Raw genomic sequence first — 22,863 nt, 5'->3', positions numbered from 1 at the left:
GAGTATCACTTGAGCCTGGGAGGTTGAGGCTGCAGTGAGCTGTGAGCGTCCCACACCACTCTAGCTTGGGCGACAGAGCAAGACCTTGTCTCAAAATAATAAAGAGTTGGCCTAGGTGGACTTGGTACTCTTTCAGAAGCAGTTGGCTATAAAAAATCAGTTGTCTTAAAGTTGATTGGACATTTTCACAGTTCTCTGTTACTAACTCAGAGAAGTGTTTCTAGGAAGTTAGAAAAAAAAAACTTGAAACAAAAAATAAATATAGCCTACTATCACATGATTCTGGTTCCTGACGGATGCTTTTCTCCCAACCTCCATCCAAAAGTATATGGTCCACTGCAGGCAAACAGATCTTCTGAATGAAATAAGGGGCATGAAAATACATGGCATGGTACCTGCATCATAGGGCCTTAAAAAAAAAAGTAGAGTTGAGAAAATGTTGCTCAAGATCTCAGCTCCTGCACTGGCCACCATCATATGGGCTACTTGTCACAAAAGCGAGGAAGTCATGAGAGGGAGGGGGGGATACCTCTAGAGCCTTTATTCATTTCCATTTATCGGATCTGCATATAAGTGCTCCCTTACTCCTTTGTGAGATGTCAAGGTGATAGAAGGCATCTTCCAGGTACCTTTTCACCACTGCATGCAGTAGGGAACATCAAATACCAGAGGGATTCTGCAGTCTCAACCCCTTTGGTGTAAAGACTACCTAAAAAGACAATCCAGCCATATAAAAAGTAACAGCCCATTTATCTCATACATATGTTTAAGGTCAGTTTTCCTGTAGGAGATCTCTGAGACAGTAGCAATTAAACTGAGCCATATGTAGCAACATAGTACATGCTACAAACTAAGTTAAAATTGTTAAAGAACTTTTCGTTTGTAGCAGTTTCTTAATGTTATGAGGCACAGAACTGTGTGGCCATCAGAAAGACAGAGCTGCTAACAACTCCATTTGGGGCATTGTTAGGCAGTTCTGTTGACACATGAATACATTTCATATGATTATCATAAAATTGTGGCCTGGAAATTGAGCAGCCATGGTGCTGCATTTTAGACTTCACATTTATAATAAGCTGTAATAAAGTAAACATTTTAAATGGATATAAGAATAGACATTACTTGCAATCACAAATGTATGTTCAATTGAAGTGCTTTTGAAGCTCAGTTTAACAAAGCAAACAAATTTCCTGGCATTATTAACATAATTGTTCTCATTGTTGGGTTTTGATTTCTAAAAAAATATTTAAGCAAAAAAACAAGTTACTAAAAAACAAAATTCACAGAAGGAAATGTAACTAAGAATGAGTTACTTTGCCTTTTATCATGTCGGATTAAAATTAAAAAAAAAAAAAGTCTCAGATGTTCATTCTGCCACCCCCTCCCCACTGACTTGCTGAACTATTGCTTGGCCTGTTTAACTCAGAGCTGTTTAACTCAGAGCTCATATATCAGGATTAATTTAAGGTTAAATTCAGCTATTTGCTCTGCCATCAGTAAGCTTTGCAGTGGGCCTACTCAACATTTATCTACTAGTGAAACTCCAGGCTGTGTGATAGTTAAAACACGGAGCTTACAGAAGAGGACTAGAATATCCTCTTACACCAGAGTGGAGGAAGCATGACTATATGCAAATTTAGCACCAATTAGATGGTAGGATTTGAAGGACTGTGGTCCCTGGAATATTCCAAAAGCAAAAATGGAAATGATAGTGATAACATCTGAAGTGTGGTGGCAAGACAGTTAAAACAGTGCTAATTTGGAGCCTCTGGGCACAGAACAGTACCAGGAGGCGATCCACTGTGTCTTCTTTGGCAGCTGGCAGCTGGCAGACATAGCAAATAATGAGTCTTTGGCTTGTTACTTTTCACCATTCCATAGTGTTCTCCAATTTTGAATAAACCCCCAAAACAAACATCCTTCCTGCATTGTCGTTTTACTGTAGCAGACCCTCATATAGCAAGTGTGCTACTGGCCCAACAGTCTACCACAGTGGAAACCACAGGAACTCAGGGTTGCCGGTGTACTTGCTTAAAGGTTAGCGTAGGCACAGCATGGCATTGGTAGGAGGCGCATTCTTCAAAGACTCACATGGTGATTTCTTATAATCAGGGAGTTGAGCTGACTTAATCAAGATTAGAAGGAGGCATGCTAGTGTGAGAATATCCTGTAAAATACTCACCACTTGAAAGCATTCCTGGCAAGCATATCATTTACCTGATATATAATTTCATTAAGCACCAAGATTGTGCTAGTTACTTTCTAGAGAAAAGATGAAAAGCTACCTACCTTAATTATCCTCAGACTTAATTTCATATACTCAGAAAACAACTTTCCAGAAAATAGTGGTAACCACAGCTACCTAATTTAGAATAGATCCTCTGAAAACTTGCTAAGAGCAGTTGAGTGGTGAACGTCCAAAAATGTACAACTTTTTTCTTTGCCTGCGTAATTTTGTTTTTTTTCTTTATTCCCACTAGAACACATTCTCATTAACCTCACTGGAACAACTGTAGAACAGAAACCTAAGGAAATATAGGAGGTGGGGAAGGAGGGAACAAAATGAGAAATTTAATGTGGTTCCGAATGTAATCTTTAAGAACGTGAATTGTGAAAATTCTCATCTCCCAAAGATCAGGCAATCAGATACTTCTAAATGTAGAAATCTTTAGATAATAGCACGTATTTTACCTGCAGGCTGAATTTTATGTTTGCATCTTTCTTCCCCCTGCATCTTTGAAAGTGAAAGCCGGTAAACCAGTTGCCAGAACGGAAAAGACTGTTTTAATCACTGGAGCCTGCTAAAAATGTAAATAATGCTGATAAATCAGTAAAATTTTTGTATATTACTCAACCGAAATGCACTTAATCCCCATTTCACAGACCCAGTTTAGGACACTTAGAACTTTCTTCGTCTTCTTGTCCACACCTTTTCCCTACCCACTTTTGAGATTTCTCCTACTTTGTTTGTCCTATCTTCTTTCCAGACCCCTTTTCTCCAGACTAGTATTGACCAACACATGGCACTTGAGGCTCATGGTTTTGGGATTTTTTTTCTTCACATGCAGCCTATATTTCTTATTTCTATTTTAGAAGATTATATTACATTAAACTCAGCATGACCTATGAGAGTTCACATGTCTCTCCTTTAGTTTATGGTGACTGCAAAGGATGCTCCATTAGCTGAACTCCCTTAGCTCTTTAACTGTTAGTGATTTCTTGATTTGGAGTAAACAATAATAAAATTTTCCTTTTCCTCTAGTGTGTTGAATTTCCCAGTTAGTACCAAGAGGTAGTGCGATGTAGAGCTCTAGATCCAAATGCTGTCTTGAAGAAACTATTTAAATATTCTCATTCTTAATTTCCTCATTATTATAAAAAGGATAACAGTGTATGTAAAGTGCTCAGCTACATCACAGGTAGTTAATAAGTGTTAGTCTCTCCCCTTCCTTTCCCTATGAAGGAAAAAATCTCAGTCAATAATTTAAAAAGTAAATATCTATGATGAATATAAATATATTGGCTATAAACCTTAAATTAATTTTAAGTACAAGTTACCAAAGTAATGAATTTGCTATTTCCTCTGGTTTTATAACACCCCAATATGTGAATGTTCACACATACACACCAATTAATAGAGATAATTGGGGAGGGCACTTTAGTAATTGAATATTTCAGAATAAAAGCGTTTTATTTGATGATTTTAAAGTTTCCTGCTTGGAGTTTCAGCTCTAAAATGTTTGATTATCTGAGAGAAGTTATTGTGGTGTTTTTGGGTTTTAGGGGAGAAGATATTTAGGGAATGTGATACTTGATGCAGATAATTTATTGTAATCATTTTCAGATTTTCAACATTTTCTGAGTGGCTTTTTAAATAGCCGCTATACCTGGAGCTGATGAGGAAAATTTAAATAAACCCATCATGAATGTTTTTCAAGGAGTGCATAGAGATACAAAATGAAATTCTAGGGCTCTGAGCAATGTGATTATCACTCTGTACTTACGTAATGCCTTTGTCAATAACTTCAAGATTTCTTTCTCAAAGTAGAAGAAATATAGTTGTTGAGAAAGCATATATAAAATTGCAATGATCTATGCATGGCAAACAGTAAAATACCCAATTGGACATATCAAAGGCAGGTTATAGCTGCAAGTTACAGTTGGTCAGAAGGTCTCAGTGAGACTTTGCATTGACTTGAGGTACAGACTTGTAAGAAAGGAATCCTAGAAGTTTGTTTGCCCAGGTGAGTCCAGATCACCACGAGAACATTTTTCACTAAACTAAAGAGTTCTGTGTTTTTAGTCTAATGGTTCAAGGCTGTGTGAGTCTGTGGTCTTCGGTGCCTGTAAGTGCCACTAAGGCAAACTGAGTGATTTTAAAGGAGAAAGAGTTTAGAAGATTAAAAGGAGAAAACCTCAACATTATTGTTGGTGTTCTAAGTGACAGGCTGAATAAGAAGGGAATCTTTATTTATTTTTTCAGCATTTTGGTTTACTCCCACATAACCACATTAGATCTATCCAGAGGACAGTTCTCTTGAGGTCTCTCTGTCCTGTAAGAAAGGCATAGTTGAATAGTTGAGTTTAAAATGGGTGAGAAAGGAGATAGTTATATGTAACCAGCACACATTTCTAAAAGAATGAAAAGAAAAGAGAACACTATTGGATCCAAATTGTTAGCATGTCCTTGAAAGTAAATGTAAGGACTCCTTGAAGTAATCTGAACTATACATTGACATCTTAATGAATTGCCTAGTTCAAACATTATTAGGTCTAATACATTGTGGACTTTGTTAAACATGGATATTTAATAATCATTAAAATAAACTTAGTTATTTGTTACTGCCAGAAGTAGGTAGACCATTTATTAAATTCAATGTGAAAAATATACTTTATGAAATATTTGCATTAGTTGTGTAACAGACATCTTAAAAAATGGGCAACATCAAATAAGCCAGTCATTGTATGTATAACTATAAAGAAAAAAGTGTTAGACATGCATATTGCATTTTTAGCCTCCTCCTCATGTTAATGGTGGATGTTAAAGCTTTCCTTGGTTGTATATCGATTTTATTATCCCAAGCATGTATTGAATCCATGATCTGCTTATAATTCTCATCATGCTTGGTATTAGTACTAAACAGAGAACCAATATATTATGCCGTAGAGTTTGGCACTCTGTTTAGTAAGTCATTACCACTACCTCACCTTACCTGGCAGAGCTGCTTGTTTTGTCCATGTGACTTCTTATTTTTGCTAGTTATGCCTGTAGAAAGGTCATTCAACCCAATAATGGCTTCTCATTTAGTCTAGAAATCAGACAAAAGCTTTGCAGCTGTGAAATGCAGCCCATTTAAAAATTAACCTATTGTAAATTCTTAATGATTGAGAAATTCTGCAATTTGCTGTGATTTGTGGTTTGTGCTGCAATTAGAATAGCAAACAGCAGAGATGATGCAGTCAGAATGACGTGCATTTGGGAAGTGAAGAGAAGGAAACTTTAGCAGATACTGTGCTGGGTTCAAGCCAATGTATTGTGCCCTTCTGCCCTCATCAGTCATATATCACTTTGTCTACCACCTTTAGACTCTCCCAAGTGAAATGTAATCCTTGGAAATAATTACATAAATTACTGTTTTAAATACTTAAATACTCAAGAAGTAAAATTGTCCATAAGTGTAGTCTACCTTTTCCTCCTTTAATATTTTCTCAACCTAGAGCCTAGATTCTTAGCGAAAAGAAGGACATAGATTTTTGATTCATGAAGACCTAGAATTCAAATTTTGTTAATAAAACAAATCAGCTCTGTATCCTCATGCAAATTACTTAAACTCTCTGGCTTCAGCTTCCACATCTGGATATCTCACTGGACTCTTGTACAGATTAAATTAGATACTGTATTACTTAGTAGGGATACAATATGCTTCTTCACCATTTACTGTCTATTAACCCGTGATCAAATTATATAACTCCTCTATGCCTCTGTTTCCCTCTGTGAAATGGGGATATTAATACCTACTTCCTAGGGTTGTTGTGAGCATTAAATAAATAATGCAGAACCCTTAGAACAGTACTCTACATCTAGTTAGTATTCCATAATTATTAACCATTGGATTGACAAATCAATAATCAACAAATAACTTACAATGATAGATAATGTAAATGAAACATGTAGGGTACACTAAGACAATTTATTAGAGCTAGAAAAATAAGCAGGGCTATGTCATTTAGTGCTTTGTAGTGGGAAGCCACTGACAAGGATGACGTGATTGAAATTACTTTTTTTTTAACTGACCTGTTTCTTGTTTTTTTGTATTATTTTTGTTTTTATTCACCTTCTACATACAGTAATTCACTCCTTTTGGTGTACGAGCTTAGACAAGTGCATATAGGCATAGAGCCACTACTAGAATCAAGACAAAATAGTTCCATCACCAGCCCCCACCACCGCCATTAAAAAAGAGCCCCACATGACAACCCCTTTGTAATAAATTGCTTTCCCCACTCCTAAATCCTAGTCTGCTTTCTGTTGATATAGTTTTGCGTTTTCCAGTATGTCATGTAAATGGAATCACATACTCTATAGCTTTTAAAGTCAAGCTTCTTCAGTTCAGCTCAATGCATTTGGAATTCAACCATATTATTGTATTTATCAATAGTTTACTAATAGTTCTTATTCCTGAGTAGTATTTCATTTTATGGCTATACTGCAATGTGTTTATTCACCATTTGAAGGGCATTTAAGTTGTTTCTGGTTTTGGATGGTCACAAATAAATATACTGTAAACATTTTTATTCAAGTTTCTGTGTGAACAAATGTTTTCATTTATCTTGGGTAAAATATCTAGGAGTAAAATTGCTGGCTCTTATGGTAAATGTATGTTTGACTTTATAAAGAAACTGCCAAACTGTTTTCCAACATGGTTATACAATTTTACATTTCCACTAGCAATATATGAGAGTTCAGTTGCCTTGCATTGTTGTCAACACTTTGATATTGTCAATATATTTTATTTTAGACATTCTAATAGGTATATATAGTATCTCAGTGTGATTTTAATTTGCATTTTCCTAATGACTAAAATGATTTTGAACATACGGTATTTTTATTTGCTTATTTGTCATCTATATAGCTTCTTTGGTAAAGTGTCTGTTCAAATCTTTTGCCCATTTTTTAAATTTAATTGTTTGTTTCTTACTGAGTTTTAAGATTTTTTTCGTGTGTTCTGGTACAAATTCTTTGTCAGATATGTGATTTGCAAATATTTTATTATAATCTATGCTTTGTCTTTTCATTCTCTTAACAATATATTTAGAGAGCATAAGTTTTAAATTTTGATGCAGTTTATCAGTTTTTTATTTTATGAATCATGTTTTTGGTGTCATTTCTAAGAAATTTTGCCTAACCCTAGGTCACAAAGATTTTCTTTTATGTTTTCTTTTAGAAGTTTTATAATTTTCAGTTCTATATTTATTTAGGTGTACTTTACAGTTTGATTTTTGTGTAATGTGAATGAAGTAGATTGAGATGCGTATTTTATGTATGAATATCCAATTTTTCCAGTACCATTTATTGAAAAGACTATCATTTCTTCATTGCATTGCCTTTGTGCCTTGGTCAAATATCAATTGACCTTATATTTGTGGATTTATTTGTGAGCTCTCTATTCTGTTTCGCTGATCCATGTGTCTCTCTGCTTACCAATAATACCACACTGTCTTGATAACTATAGCTTTATACTAAGTTTTGAGATCAATTAGTATCACTTCTTCAAATTTGTTCTTTTTCAAAATAGTTCTAGTTTCTTTGGCTTTCCACATAAATCAGGTTGTTGATATCCATTAAAAAATCCTTTGGGGATTTTGCTTGTGATTATGTTAAATCTATAGATCACTTTGGGAAGAATTGACATCTTAACAATATTGAATCTTTCAATCCATGAACATGGTGTATATCTCTTTTTATTTAGGTTCTCCTTGATTTCTTTCTTTCATCAGTATTTTGTAGTTGTCAACATGCAGATCCTGCACAGATTATTTTTAGATTTATACCTATTTCATGTTTTTTAGTTGTGTTATTATAAATTATACTTTAAAATTTTAAATTTCCAACTGTTCATTGTTGGTATATAGAAATTCAATTGGCTTTAGTATTCTTATAGTCTGCATCCGTTTATGTATGTATTTAACATCTTTGGATTCTGCAGCCTTGTTAAACTTATTGGTTCTAGGAGCCTCTTTGTAGATCCTTCTATGTAAGTAATCATGTTGTCTGTGAATAAAGACAGTCCTATTTCTTCCTTTTCAACCTGTAGGTCTTTTATTTGTTTTTCTTTTAAGCAAGAGAATGACTTGATTGGATTAACATTTTTCAAAAGTAATTGTGGCTTCAGTATAAGGAATTTATGGGATGGAAAAATACAAAAGAGACCAGTTTGGAAGCTGTCACAAGAATCTGAGACACTGTGATAGGTTGGACTATGATGATGACAGTAGGAGAAGAAACACATATACTAAGATTATATTTTGGTTGTAGAATTAATAGGCCTGAGTAATTAATTGAATATTAGGGGAAAGAAGAGGAAGGGATCAGGAGGACACCAAGATCTCTGTCACAAGGAATTGGGTGGATGGAGTTGCCATTTACTGCATTGGAGAAGACAAGAGAAGAAACAGATTTGGAAGCAGGTGAAAAGTTGAGTTTTGAAAAAACGTATATTTACCGATATAGTTAATTATAGGATATAAGAAGAAGAGCTTGGAAATGAGTTAGATCTATGTGGGACCCCATTCAAAGGCTTGTAGAGACATTATTTCCATTGCATTGCCTTTGTAGCTTCAGCATCCAAGATCATAAGATCTTTTTTACCTCAGGCCTTTGGACATGTTGTTAATCACTGTCTTAAGTGTGTGTGTCTCCCCTCCCCTTGGCACTCCCACTTGCTTTTGCTTCCTTTCTACTGCCTTCCCTCCCTCCTTTCTTTCCTTCTTTAGGCTGGGGTCTTATCATCCTATGGGTCTTAGCTTAAATATCTCCTCAGAACCCACCTAAAGCCAGATATTTTTCTCTCTGCATTAGTCTCTGTTACACAATATTTTCTCCATAGGCATTATCATTTTGTAAACATTTTGTAGTTGTTTTCTTGTTTGTTGTCTGCCTTTCACACTAGACTACATTCCAAAGATCAGAGACTGTGTCTACCTTGTTTACCATTATGTCACCAGTCCACAACACCTTACCGGGCACATGGTTGATCAGTATTTGTCAGGTGGGAGGAATGATGGTTCTAGAGCTCAGGAACTGTGGCAAGAAAGAACATTTGGGAGTTATTCACATGTAGATGGTATTTAAAACTATGGAGGTAAATAAGATTGCTAGAGAAAGAAAAGAATCCAGTACCAGTCCCTAGGGACTTGTCAACTTTGAAAGAGAAGTAGTTAGCAAAGAAGCCTGAGAAGGAGTAGCAAAGGATAGAGGAGGAAAACCAGATTTTGTTTCCTGGAAGCCTAGAAAAGAGAAATGCTTTTAAAGAGGCGGAATTTAAATGTGTAAGACAATGCTAAGGGGTCAAATAAGATGAGTCCATTTGATTTAGCAACAGAGGTCATTGACAAACCCAGCCAGAGTTTTGCTAGAGTGGAAAAAGTAGAAGCCACATGAGAGTAGATGAAAGAATGATAGTCATCATAGTAAATACAAACTAGATGGATATTTGACTGTAAATTTTGTGTATGAGTATCCACAAAATATTTGCCATCCATCAAAACTATCTTTTGGGTTAGCTCTGTATATCAGCTAACACTCATTTGCCTATATAGGTGTTTAATACTTGAGTATATTTTATAAACTTGGTGTTTAACTGAAACATTTGCTTTCATTTTGATTTGTCAAAAGACAAAATTACAACAAATTTAAAGATCTTAATTGTCTTTAATTTGCAATTCTAGAATCGGGCAACACTGTATTCCATAAAATAGAATAAGTGTTCTGAGGAGCTGAGCAAGGGAGGTTGGTTTTATATACAGAAAAAGGCTGAAGAAAGCAGAAACAAATGACAAAAAGTAGATTGGTCATTTAAAGTTACTGTCCTTGTGAGATGGGAACAGGGAAACACAACAACAGAAAAATAACTGGTTAACATCAGGTTATTTCAGGTTACTTTTTCTGGGATAAGGATTAAAGCAGAGGGAACTTTATTATCATGCCAACTGAAACTGGCCTGTTTCAGAATTTTGGCTATTATCTCCCTCTGATTTCTCAGGTCAGGTAACAACTAAGTTTCAGTTTGGTACTGTGGGGCTTCAGTATAAGTGACTCCATTTTGGTTTTTAATCTGGTCTGTTGGGGCTTAGTGTAGGAGCTTAGTCCAAACTAATGGCCTCGCATACTTTTTATTTAACAGATTGTGGTGCTGGGATAGATGCCACCTTAGACACCGAGAAACAAGAATAGATGCCATCTTAGTCACTCAGAAATAGAGTACAAATGCGTGATATTCATTCTTGTGTCAAAGGGAGGATATTTAAGTCTTAAAACCTTTTGTTTTGTTTTTGGGGAGGTGGGGAAGGAGTAAGAAGGAGAAAGGGAGGCAGAGAAAAGCTTAGAGATAGTACTAGCCTCCTTTACTTAACCAGCTATCAACAGTACAAGCTGGTTGATAAGCTGAGGCACATGAGTCTGGAATTTAAGGAAATGTCTTTCCTGAGGATCTCCTCTACTCTAAACTGGTACAGCCAATGAAGAGCACATATTTTATTGATCTAGATCAGAGTTAATGAAATTAACTTCATAGAAATTCTGTTTTGTACCATGATCTGGTTTCTGCATCTCCAGCAAAGTTCTTCATACTCTGGTTGATTTCCACTAAGTGCTAGACATAAATCTGTGTGTAGGTTTTAGAGATAGGATCAGAAAGGATGAATGAAAAGGACTTAGGCCAGAGGCTAGCAAATGTGCTTGGTTCATGTTGCCTCATAGACAGCACCTCCAAGCCAAAAGAAATACCTAACAATTCCATTTATTAAGCAGATAGATCCAAACAACTAAGTGTTTATGTCCAAACAACTTAGCATGTGTTAAAGAGCATACAACTTCTCAAACCTTGGAATCAGATTGGACACCACAACTACATGCCCTGTCCACCTTGATTTTTTTGCACAATATGTGGTTTTAATCAAAATAACTGCCCCAGACCCAGCTTTACAAAGACATAATGTCGTCTAAAGGAATTCTGTATTAAAACTGTGAACTCGCTTCAACTAGTAATTTTTATGGTGTCCAACTCCTGTCACTGTCTTTCCCTAAAAATGTAAAATATTCCACAATGCTCTTGTGAATTTGCTGTAGCTCTTTGGGGTGCCTCATTGCAGTTTGCAAGCTGTGGACTCAGAGCATTATTCCAAGACTTTTTGTTTTCCATTTAAATATTTATTTCTTATGTTTTGTACCTCTACATTAAAAACCAACCTAATGTTTATCATCATTGATGAAACGTAGTTTATTTTAGGATTTTTTTGTTTCAAAAAAAGTATGATAGTTAAACATGCATAATGTTGAAAGTTTGGAAAATACAGCAAAACATGGAGAAGAAAATAAAAGTCACTTCTAATTCCACCATCCACCAATAACCACTACTAACATGTTTTTGTTTATCTGTCCAGTTATTTTCTATGAAATAATAGCTATGACTAACTCTGATTTTATTGGATGGTAGAAATATGTAGTTTAGTGTGAATTTCATACCCTTTAGTTGTGACTTGTCTATAATGACTTGGGATAAGTAAATAAGGTAGAGTTATAGCTGCTTCTTTCCTAAGTAACTGCTTTCATTAGTTGCGTATCTGACTGAAGGGCATGAAGACACCAACATTCATGAAGGAGAAACTTCCTGTTGCTGGGTTTCTAACCTAGCAAATGCAAGATGTGCCATTTACACAGTGGTTCCTCATTATAGAGGCACAAACACCAATAGATTTCAGCAGAGGAACGTTTTTTGAAGTACTAGTCTAACGTGTTTTAAAAAGGTAACGTGACACGTATTTTACTTCTTTTAGTAGGCGGACACACTTTCTTAAAGTAATAATACGTCATGGCCCTGCTATAAGGTAGTAGTTCTAGAAGACTGTTTATCTAATAATTCAGACTAAAGCTATTTATATTGCTGTGACACCACGTGGAAAACTTTTATAATTCCATCTTATTTCTGATGTATATATTTTATTTTCTCTGCCTTCATAAGAACTAAAAACCGAAGTTATTTACGTGAAAACAAGATTTTTGTTTGAGTTCATTTACTTGAGATATGTTTAAAAAATCCACCTTCTGTCACACTATAGAAGTAGATTTTGAATTATCAAAAGGTAGAATTATAACTTCAGAAAAGAAAAAAATGGTCACTTTAGTTTAACTCTATGTACAAAAATTTATTTATAGTCTCATATATTCATTCCACACCCCCGTTCTTCTTTCCTTCTTTCTCCCTCTGTCCTTCTTCTTAATAATAATTTTTAATTCTGACCAAAATAAGTTGTGGCAGTAATTTCTTAGCATAACCTGGACTGTTGAAGAGTAATTCTGTTCTTTAAAAAAATCCCCAGTGGGCTGGGTGCAGTGGCTCACCCATGTAATCCCAGCACTTTGGGAGGCCAAGGCCAGAGGATTGCTTAAGCCCAGGAGTTTGAGACCATCCTGAACAACATGGGGATACCCCATCTCTACAAAAAAAATTGCAATATTAGCCAGGTGTGGTAGTGCACAACTGTGGTCTCAACTACTTGGGAGGCTGAGGCAGGAGGATGACTTGAGCCAAGGAAGTTGAGGCTGCAGTGAGCTGTGATCGCACCACTGCATTCCAACCTGGGTGACAGACTGAGACTTTGTCTCAGAAAAAAAAAGAAAAATCTGTGGTAGGGGGCCCCATGGAGAAAAGGTGGAAGCAAGATAAAAAGACATGGAAGCCAACCTGAGAGTTTTCAGTGGCCAAAACTAGAACAATTTGAGCAATGAAATAAGTGACGAGTATTTTATTATAAACCAAATAATAAAATAAATATCCATGAGTCCATACCAATACAGATAAGCAATTAAATGAATAAATAGGGGAGAAGGGACAAATCTTTCTTACGGAAGAACTCTAGATAATAGATGTAGAAGGAATGGAGGATACAGAAAAATCCCATTAGAACACCGCAGGAATAATTGCTCAGGCAAGAGTTACAGATGAATGCCAAAATTAATAAGTGAAACTTTTCTTTGAGCTGCTAATTTAAAATCTTCAGAAGTACTAGATCCGTTTTCATCTGATAGTTTCTTAACCCCAGATTATTGATAGGTTCAAATAGTATAAAAGTGTGGTATGCAATCAGATGGATACAGGCAACAAATTTTTTTCAACATAAAATATATGGTGTGTTGCTCTGTTTTTTTCAGAAACAGTAAAACCTCATCAATTCAATGTAATTTGGGGTACAGATGTGAAATCTTGTTTTATAAATATTTTATTCTTTTTACTTTCAAGGTCTCGTTAACTCAAACTAGGATAACAGTTGATTAGAAGACCTGATGGGGTCCTGTTTTAGTAAATAATAATATGTAATTGGCTGAGGATGATTATTGTCATGGTAACAAATTAGATCTAAAATTAAACTCCTCTCCCGTATACCAGTCATTCTTTTGATCCGACCATTATTGGAAACTGTTTTTAGTTTGTATACATGTGGGAGATATTATTTTTATTAGTTAAATATATTTTACCACCTAACCAAATGAGTAACTTGTAGTGCGTCTATCTTGGGACTATAACTGGTGTGATCAATGAAGAATGATGTATTGTTCTTAAATACGGAAATACGTTTAGGTTAGTAGTGGCAGGTGCGTGCATTTTCTGGAAAGCTCTGTTTACCAGATTTTTAGTGGCCAAGGAGATACACAGATAGTTAATAGTACTGCTTAATTGTTATAGTCAGATTGAGTAACACATAATTTATAGCAATTCTGAAACTGAGAACACAAGAATGATAAGCTATATGATAAAGACCACAGTTGCTAGTCAGCAAAAGTGCAGACTACACATTGTTGACTAGCAAGCCATTCTTGTAAAGTGCATATGATAAAATTTTCTTGACAGCTGTTTTCAAAGTGAACCTTCCTATGTCATCATGGTTCCTTTAGTAAATTTACTTGTAAGGTTTTTTTTTTTTTTTAATTAAGCAGTGTTTCTTGCTGAAAGAAATCAAAGAAGATACAAATAAATAGAAAGACATTCATGCTTGTGGATTGGAAGACTTAATATTGTTAAAATATCTATACTACTAAAATGCATTCCACCCCTATCAAAATCCCAATAGTATTTTTTGCAGAAATTAAAAAACTATCTTAAAATTCATATAGAATCTCAGTAGGCCCCAAAAGGCCAAAACAATCTTGAGAAAGAACAAAGTTGGAGGCCTCACACTTCCTGATTTCAAAACATACTTCAAAGCATCTAATTTAGATGGCATACTTAATTACTGGCATAAAGATAGAGATACAAACCAATGGAGCAGAATAGAGAGCCCAGAAATAAATCATTGCATATATGGCCAAATGATTTGCCACAAGGGCGCCAATACTACACAATGGGAAGGGACAATCAATATCTTCAACCAGCAGTGTTGGGAAAGCAATATCCACATGCAAAAGAATGAAGTTGAACCCCTACCCTACACCATATACAAAAATTAACACAAAAATAAAGACCAAAACATAAGACCTTAAACTATTAAACTTGTAAAAGATAACATAGGAGAAATCTTTTTTTTTTGGAGATGGAGTCTCCCTCTCTTGCCCAGGCTGGAGTGCAGTGGGCAAGCTCGGCTCACTGCAAGCTCCGCCTCCCAGGTTCATGCCATTCTCCTGCCTCAGCCTCCCGAGTAGCTGGGACTACAGGCACCTGCCACCACGCCCGGCTAATCTTTTTGTATTTTTAGTAGAGACAGGGTTTCACTGTGTTAGCCAGGATGGTCTCGATCTGACCTCATGATCCACCCACCTCGGCCTCCCAAAGTGCTGGGATTACAGGCGTGAGCCACTGTGCCCGGCCAGGACAAATCTTTAGGACATTGGATTAGGCAACGATTTCTTGTGTGCAACACCAAAATCATAGGCAACAAAATAAAAAATAGACAAAGAGGACTACATCAAAGTTAAAAACTTATGTACATCAAAGGAATCAATCAGCAGTGTGAAAAGGCAGCCTACAGAATGGGAGAAAATAGTTGCAAATTGTACATCTGATAAGAAGTTAATGTCCAGAATATATAAGGAACTCCTACATCTCAACAACAATAAACAACCCAATTAAAAAAATTGACAAAGTTTCTTGTATACTGAAGAAAGTATACTGAAGAAAGTATACAGCCAATAAGCACATGGAAAGATTCTCAGTCATTAGTGAAATGCAAATCAAGACCACAATGAGATAGCACCTGACACCATCAGGATGGCCACTATGAAAGAACAAAAAGTTTAAATTAGAGCACAGTAAACAATGGGCGTCAATTTTTTTTTTTAAAAAAAAAAGGAACAAAAACTAACAAGTGTTAAGGATGTGACATTGGAACCCTTGCATACTGTTAGTGAGAATGTAAATTGATGCAGCCATTATGGAAAACAAAGGGGTCCTCAAAAGATTAAAAATAAAATTATGATCCAGTGATACTGCCTCTGGGTGTATATCCAAAATAATTTAAAACCGGATCTCGAAGAGATATTTTCACACCCACGTTCTTTGCAACATTATCCAAAATAGCCAAGAGGTAGAAGCAGCCCACGTGTCCATTGACAGATGAATGGCTAAAGAAAATGTGGTGTATACATACAGTGGAATATTATTCTACCTTTAAAAAGAAAGAATTTCTGTCACATGCTACAACATGAATAAACCTCAAGGACATTTTGCTAAGTGAAACAAGCCAATCACAAAAGGACAAATAGTGTGTCATTCTGTTAATACTCGTATGAAGTATCTAAAGTAGTCAAAATCATAGAAACAGAAAGTAGAAAGGCAGTTATCAAGGTCTGGGTAGAGGGGAAGGGGAGCAATTAGTGTTTAGGGAGTATAGCATTTCAGTGTTGCAAGATGGAAAAGTTCTAGACATCTGTTGGAAAATATGTGAATACACTTAGCATTGCTGAACTGTACACTTAAAAATGGTTAAGATGGAAAATTCAATGTTTTTTTACCACAGATTTTAAAAGGCAATGTTTCATTGCCTAATTTTATATTTGGTTAACAATTTTACCGATTGTTCTATGTCCCAGGCACTTTCAATTATTATTCTTTCAGTGACCCAGTAAATTAGGAACTTGTTCCCCATTTTAGAAATTAGGAAATAGACACTGAAAGGTTTAGAAACTTATTTCTGTTAGACCCTACATGTGGTATAGCAAAACTGTGTTTACCTAACTGAATGAGTTGTCCAATACTTGCATATACACAGTGTTTCCAAAATAAAAGAATGGGTCCCTAGAAAGCAAGGCAAGAGAATTGAGACTAAAATAATGAATATTTGAGGATAAATTTAGCAGGTTTGCTACTTGGAATATCACTTTTTTGGGCATGTCTAGTTCCAAAACCACTGAGTGTATTGCACCTGTTGGATTTGTTGAAAATGCAGATGGTACAATCAAATGTAAAGGGAAAGGAATATAGTTTGAAAGTTTTTATGAAGACATGTGCTGCCTAATCTGCGAATTGAAAGCATCTTTTAAAAACTTACTTCTCGTCATATTCCTAGGTGGTAGTGAATATGTGGGTAGAAAAATGAGAATGTTTCAGATAATGCTAATGAAGTTAAATGATTGCAGTCTACCACAGTGTGAGGAAAAGTTGTTAGCCATGAAAGATGAGGACAGAATTAAAATATTACCATGACTGGCATTTGATTTGAAAACTACAAAGATAAGCTTAGGTTCCTATTTATGAAAACCATTCTCACAGCCCAGCGAAATATCTTTTAAAAGGTTCGTAGTTACCATGGATACTTGTTAGCTTTGATAGAGTATCCATATTCAGTTATCTGAGGTGAAGAAGCCAAAAAACCCATCAACTAATGTCACAAATAGCTTCATCTGTAAATTTGTACTAGTTTGGGGATGGAAAGGCTAAGTTTCCTGAAGATTAGATTGTTGGTTAATTGTCACTGCTTGGAAAGCAAAATATTTAGGATGTACATTGCCTGAATTTGATCCTAGTATTCACTATTGATATGTAACTTTTTCATTTAACTAGTACAGGGCATTTCTTAGATTTTAACATAGGAATTTAGATGGTTAGACCTTTCTGAAAGTTGATGAAACCTAGGCAGTATACTCAATTTCTGAAAGCCGTAGAGACACAGACAATATTGAAGGTATTGGTCCCCATGGTAACATATTTGCATTTGGCCCAGCATGGCTGGTTTCTGCCTAGCTTCTTTTAATTGCTATATATTGGCAGCCATTTTCACAATTATTTATAAAATGTTGGATAAGTGAGCATGTGTGCAAGGGAGTGCACACCATACCTTAAGCTTGATTAGATACTTCAGATGACAAAGAGCTCTCTGCATGAAGAGTTACTGAGGTATTTTTATCATTTCCTAATGTGCCTGTCACATAGTAGAAGCAAAAAGCCTTTCAAGTTATTTAAATATTTTCCTCAATTCTCTTTCAAAACAGGTGACAAAAGAGCTGAAACAGTATGACAACAAAATTATAGAATGCAAATTTGAGAACAACAGCTGGGCCTTCATGAGACAGAGAACAGACAAAAGTTTTCCTAATGCCTACAACACTGCCATGGGTGAGTATGACAACTTACCAGTGCTTATTATATTTAAAACAAAAATTAAGGTGTTAGACCCAAAGTGTGCTGCCTTTGTTGTTTTGCTTAATGGGGCATAGTCATTTGGACTTCATCCTTGTTTGATGGGAAAGATACGTCAAGTCTGTATTCTGTTTGGCTCCAGTTGGCTTGTAGGTTCTCCTCTCTAAACTGGTGGTCTTGTGCCCGTGCACCCAAAAGAGAAGTTTAAAGGGCAGGATACTGGGCTGTATACAAGTTGAATTTATTGAACAACAACAACAACAGAAACCATGATAATTTCAGATCTATTCAAAACTATAAAAACCATTGTTTGCCAGATGGTAAAAGACAAAATTAGCAGGGTAAAATGTAATTTCCAGCTCTTAAAATAGCTTTATAAACAATGGAGAACAAAGTAAACGAAAACCATTTAGAAAGACAAAATCTGCTATGCTATTCTTCAGAGTGTTCTTTGGGTACAATATGAATGCTTTGGGAATTCAGAATAGTAAGTTTCTTTCATGGGGAACAACACAAATTAATTGAAGTTTATAAGGTATACCACTACCAGTAGCAGTTGTTGTTCTGGATTGCATTTTTAGTGGAGTTGAAAAAAGGTAAAAACCAAGATAACAGGTTAATCAAACTTTACCTTTAGAATATGCAGTTGATGAGGAGGATGATGATGATGATATGATAAGCTAATGAGAAAATATTGAAATTGCCAGTTTCAGCTTTGCAGTTTAAAAGTTACTGTTGTACATTTAGGAGTTCTCATTGGAACTAGCATCCATGTTCAGACAAGATGAGTTAATTTCAAAAGTCGGGATGATTAAGCCAATGTCTTTTCTTCCAAGACCAAATAGGTAAATAAAATGAAAAGGACTGGCACTAAATTTTGATAAGAGAAGATAATATGGTCTGCTAGCTACAATGAAACCACCTATTCAATAGGAATGGTGGCTGGTGCCATGTTTTATGTTTCGTAGAGTAGACTTCTTTCTGAGAGAAAGATTGAAGGACTATAGTGCACATTTTCTGTAGAAGTTTTAGTTGAATACAGACTATGGTGCAATGTGTTGTGTTAGATTAAAATCCCATAAAAACTGGTTTGGGAGGGATAGAAAACCGTGGGGAAGACATGCTTATAGCCCAAATATTTAAAGTTTTGGTTTAAAATTAATACTGCAGTAAAGAGTAGCCATTAGACAAGCACGCATTTTGGGTGTAGGGTAGGGAGGAGATAGTTCAATGTGAAGCACGTCACTCAGATGGGTAAAATGGAAGTATTTAGTATATTGGGATGAAAACCTTTCTCATAAGCCTGTGGTGAGTCAGCTGCCTTAATTAACTCTCACATGAGACCTGTGTCTCCCTTTGTCCACAGCTGTGTGTAACAGCATCTCAAACCCTGTCACCAAGGAGATGCTGTTTGAGTTCATTGACAGATGTACTGCAGCTTCTCAAGGACAGAAGCGAAAGCATCATCTGGACCCTGACACGGAGCTCATGCCACCACCACCTCCCAAAAGACCACGCCCTTTAACCTAAGACCTGCCTGTGACTTCAGGGTTAAGAAGAAAGAGGAATGAGGAAAAAACGCTGTTGCCCATTTTTGTAGCCAGAGAAATTGAAAAACGACTGTGGCTTGATGTTGATACACATTTGAATTTTTTTTAAAAAAAGAAAGGTATCGTAGCCAGCCTGTAAATACTTGATGCATTCGTTTCCTCAGTGCTGCAATACATCATGGACTTAAACATTTTATTTATCTGATAAACTCAGCCTTACCTTGTGGAATCTGAAGATTGAAATATCCAAAGGTTTAAACAAGATGGAAATCAATGAAAAAGAGGCCTTGTTTATATATGGGTAACTTCACATTTAATTTATAAAGTTAACAATCTGGAAACTGTGAGCCCATAAAACAGTATTTTTTAGAAGTTGTGTTACAACTGTAGCAAATTTTCCTTTTAAAAAATCCAGGCAATGGCATTAAACATTCTTGCTATCATTTACCATGGATTTCCTACATTTCTGAGATCCCTGTATTCAAAAACAAATGACAGGGTTGTTAAGTTGTACTATATTAAACAACTTGGTCTGGTTTATATCATTTTAACAAGTTTTTTGGAAATGTAAAAGAAAAAAGTAAAGTTCCATTTTTGTGAATTGCATTGTTTCTAAAGGAAGTATTTTGAGTATTTTCATCTGTTTGTATTGTTTCGACTATGATACCAGATATCCAGTGTGTCCATTCTGGCAGTGGTTTTGAGTTACTTCATGGAACTTGGACATACACCACCAGGTCCTTTATGTGTTGTTCTCCTGGGAGACTTCTTTTCTTAAATGCCAGGGCTACTTCTGCTTTACCTCAGTGGTATCAGCACATTGTAAATTACGTTAAAACACACAACTCACTGTGATCTATGGGGGTGATATCAAATACAGACGATGTTGTGTTACTTCTCTCGAACAAAACAGCAAAGGGAATGCCAGCTAACTTCTTTGATTAGAAGGTAATGTCATGGAATAGAATGCTGTCACTAGAAAATGCTCTCCCACTGCTAGATAAATGCAGAGGCAAAGTGTAGACATCTGTAGGAACTAAATATCAAGGAAATCAAGACATTTATTTTCAAAGCGAGAATTCTATCTACATTCTATTCTGCGGATGTTATTTCTGTTATACATCTGAATTTTAAAATGTTTACTGATAGATAATGGATTTAAAGGGCGGCTAATTGATTGTCTGCCATTGTTGATAAACTGTTCTAATTGGTTTGTGAAAGAACTCTGAGAATTAGCTAAATGGAGGCTAGTGTATTTATTTTTAGAGGTACATGTTTTAAGTAAATGTATTTAAAACAAATTTTTGTGGTCTGAATTGTATATGTAAATGCATATCTGTGTAAGTATATACAAGTGTATATTCTTCTACTGATTCAGTCAGACACGAAATCCAACTGAATTACCTGGTAGACTGAATATCTGACAGGATTTCTATATGGACATAGCACAGATGAACCAAAAATGTATTTATATTCACCTGAGTTTTAATGTTTTTAAACAAAGTTTTCTCCTGCAGTGCTTTTCTATATGAAATAGTTGAGTCAAGCTTGGGCTTTTTTCTTCGTTGTTCCCAAGTCATGTAATGTATAGTGAATTTATCCAAAACGCCATTGTAACTTTTTTACTAGAGTGCTTTTGCACATTTGGGCGCTAAAGGGATTAAAACAACTGATGCCACAATGACTATTGAAGGAGGGAAAATTCTCAAGGTTCCATAGTATCTTTTACAAAATGCATTAAAAAAAAATGCCTATGCAACTCCAAATAGTCTGATGCCTGCTTCCCCAGGACGAGTGACTCTTCCACGGTGTGCTGCTTTCCTCCGAGCCTGTGGAAAGGCAGAGCCCTTTTGCAGATACGAAAGCAAGCTTTTGCCAATGATCTTTAATGGAATTAAAATGTTTATGGTAATTGTAACCTTTCAAATGAGTTACGTGAAAAGAGCATCTCACTTTTAATACACCCAGATATTTTCTTCAAGTCTTTGTGCATTTTAGCAGGACTTAATTTTCTTAATTTATTCTTTCCTTTCAATTATAGTGACATAGAGTAGTTGGCCTTATAAGTAGATCCCATTTAGCCCCTGAACATAATACCATCTGCAGTATTATAAAAGTCATTTAGAAGGTCAGGGGGATAATCTAGAGGCAGGATTTTGGACATTGTGAAGGAAATGTGCTCCTTCTCAGCTCACTTCAATAACTATTTTCTGAGACTGAAGTTTTTTAGACAAGAATAAGAAAACTTTGCTTTCTTCAGTTATCACATGTGAAAGCTTTTGCTTTTTGTTAGGAAAAGGTGTGGATGACTCTACTGCGTGGATGGTTACATTTGCTTTCCGTGAAATGCTCAGAAAATGTCAGGACATTCCTTTTCCAATTGTGTGTCAGTGCGTATTGTAATAAAACTACTGATTTAAATTAGCATAAGTGTATCTACTTTGTTTTACTGGTGATACTCTTGTGTCCCTTCTATTGCTGGCATCACATCCTACTGCTGTCAGCCACACCCAGTGTAATCCATCTGGCTTTGTAGAGATTAGCATAAAGACTTGGAAAGCCTCTATTTTTCTTTCTGAGAAACTGAGAAATTTGATTGACACAGGGGGGTGTAGTTTGAACCTTTTATTTTTGAAATGGAGAGGAATGGGAGAAAGCACATCTTTATATGATGTTTATATTATTTCTCTTCATCTAATCTTAGCAGTCTACTGTATGAGTAGATATTCTGTTACATTATTTTTAATGCATTTAAATTTTTTAGAATACTCAGCAATAGCAATAAATATTCTGAAATGATGAAGTCATGAACTACCAAATTTTTTTTTGCATTGCATTTTTATAGTATGGAATTTACCATCTTTAAATGTTTAAATAATACCACCATTTTGAACTCTGCATATAGTTTTTCCTGGCCAAAAAAAAACCTTGGAAGCTAAGAAGCAAATACTCCCAAGTGGGAGGACACATGTGGTGGAGAAAACTCTGGACTAGACTCACGCAAGTCCAGGCTCTGCCTCCTGTTGGCTCTGTTCTGTCTAGATCCTCCCACACGCACACCCCCATCCACCCCTGCCATTTTGTTCCATCTATAAAGTGGCAAATCCCATCTGTCACACTGGGCTAGATTATTTAAAAGCCTTTCCAGGTCTAACCATGATTCCTGTGTTAAAGACAGTACTTTGAAAATCTCCCATATTCTCCATAATAGCAGTATAACCATTATTGATTATTCACCAACTACCAAGACTGTCCTAAACATAACCACTCTATGCAGGTAGGTACTGTTACCAATCCCACTTTTAGATGAGGAACCTGAGACTAAGTTGTGAGCTGAGATCCAGAAGTAGGTCTTTTTACTCCAGCACCTACATTTTTGCATGGTCCTCTCCCAAAGGCTTAGTTACATACAGTCCCTTTGTGGAAGACTGATTTCATGCCAGGGGGTCCCAAACTAAGACATTTTT

At 35.7% G+C, this 22,863-nt stretch overlaps 1 protein-coding gene across 2 annotated transcripts in view; it reads left to right on the top strand.

Moving 5' to 3' along the window:
• RNGTT (RNA guanylyltransferase and 5'-phosphatase) overlaps positions 1–21,820 on the top strand; it is a 350,620-nt gene extending 328,800 nt beyond the window's left edge. For both annotated transcript variants that reach the window (XM_019030091.3, XM_055391168.2), the window contains 2 exons: positions 17,699–17,822; positions 19,213–21,820. In XM_019030091.3, the coding sequence (XP_018885636.2) occupies positions 17,699–17,822; positions 19,213–19,376 (288 nt within the window). In that variant the 3' untranslated portion in view covers positions 19,377–21,820. The remainder of the gene's footprint in view (positions 1–17,698; positions 17,823–19,212) is intronic.
• Positions 21,821–22,863: the final 1,043 nt, after the last annotated feature.

Source organism: Gorilla gorilla, chromosome 5, assembly GCF_029281585.2.
Source record: "Gorilla gorilla gorilla isolate KB3781 chromosome 5, NHGRI_mGorGor1-v2.1_pri, whole genome shotgun sequence".
Lineage (NCBI taxonomy): Eukaryota > Metazoa > Chordata > Mammalia > Primates > Hominidae > Gorilla > Gorilla gorilla.
Note: the sequence above shows the minus strand (reverse complement) of the source record. Positions and strands in the feature narration are given on the sequence as shown.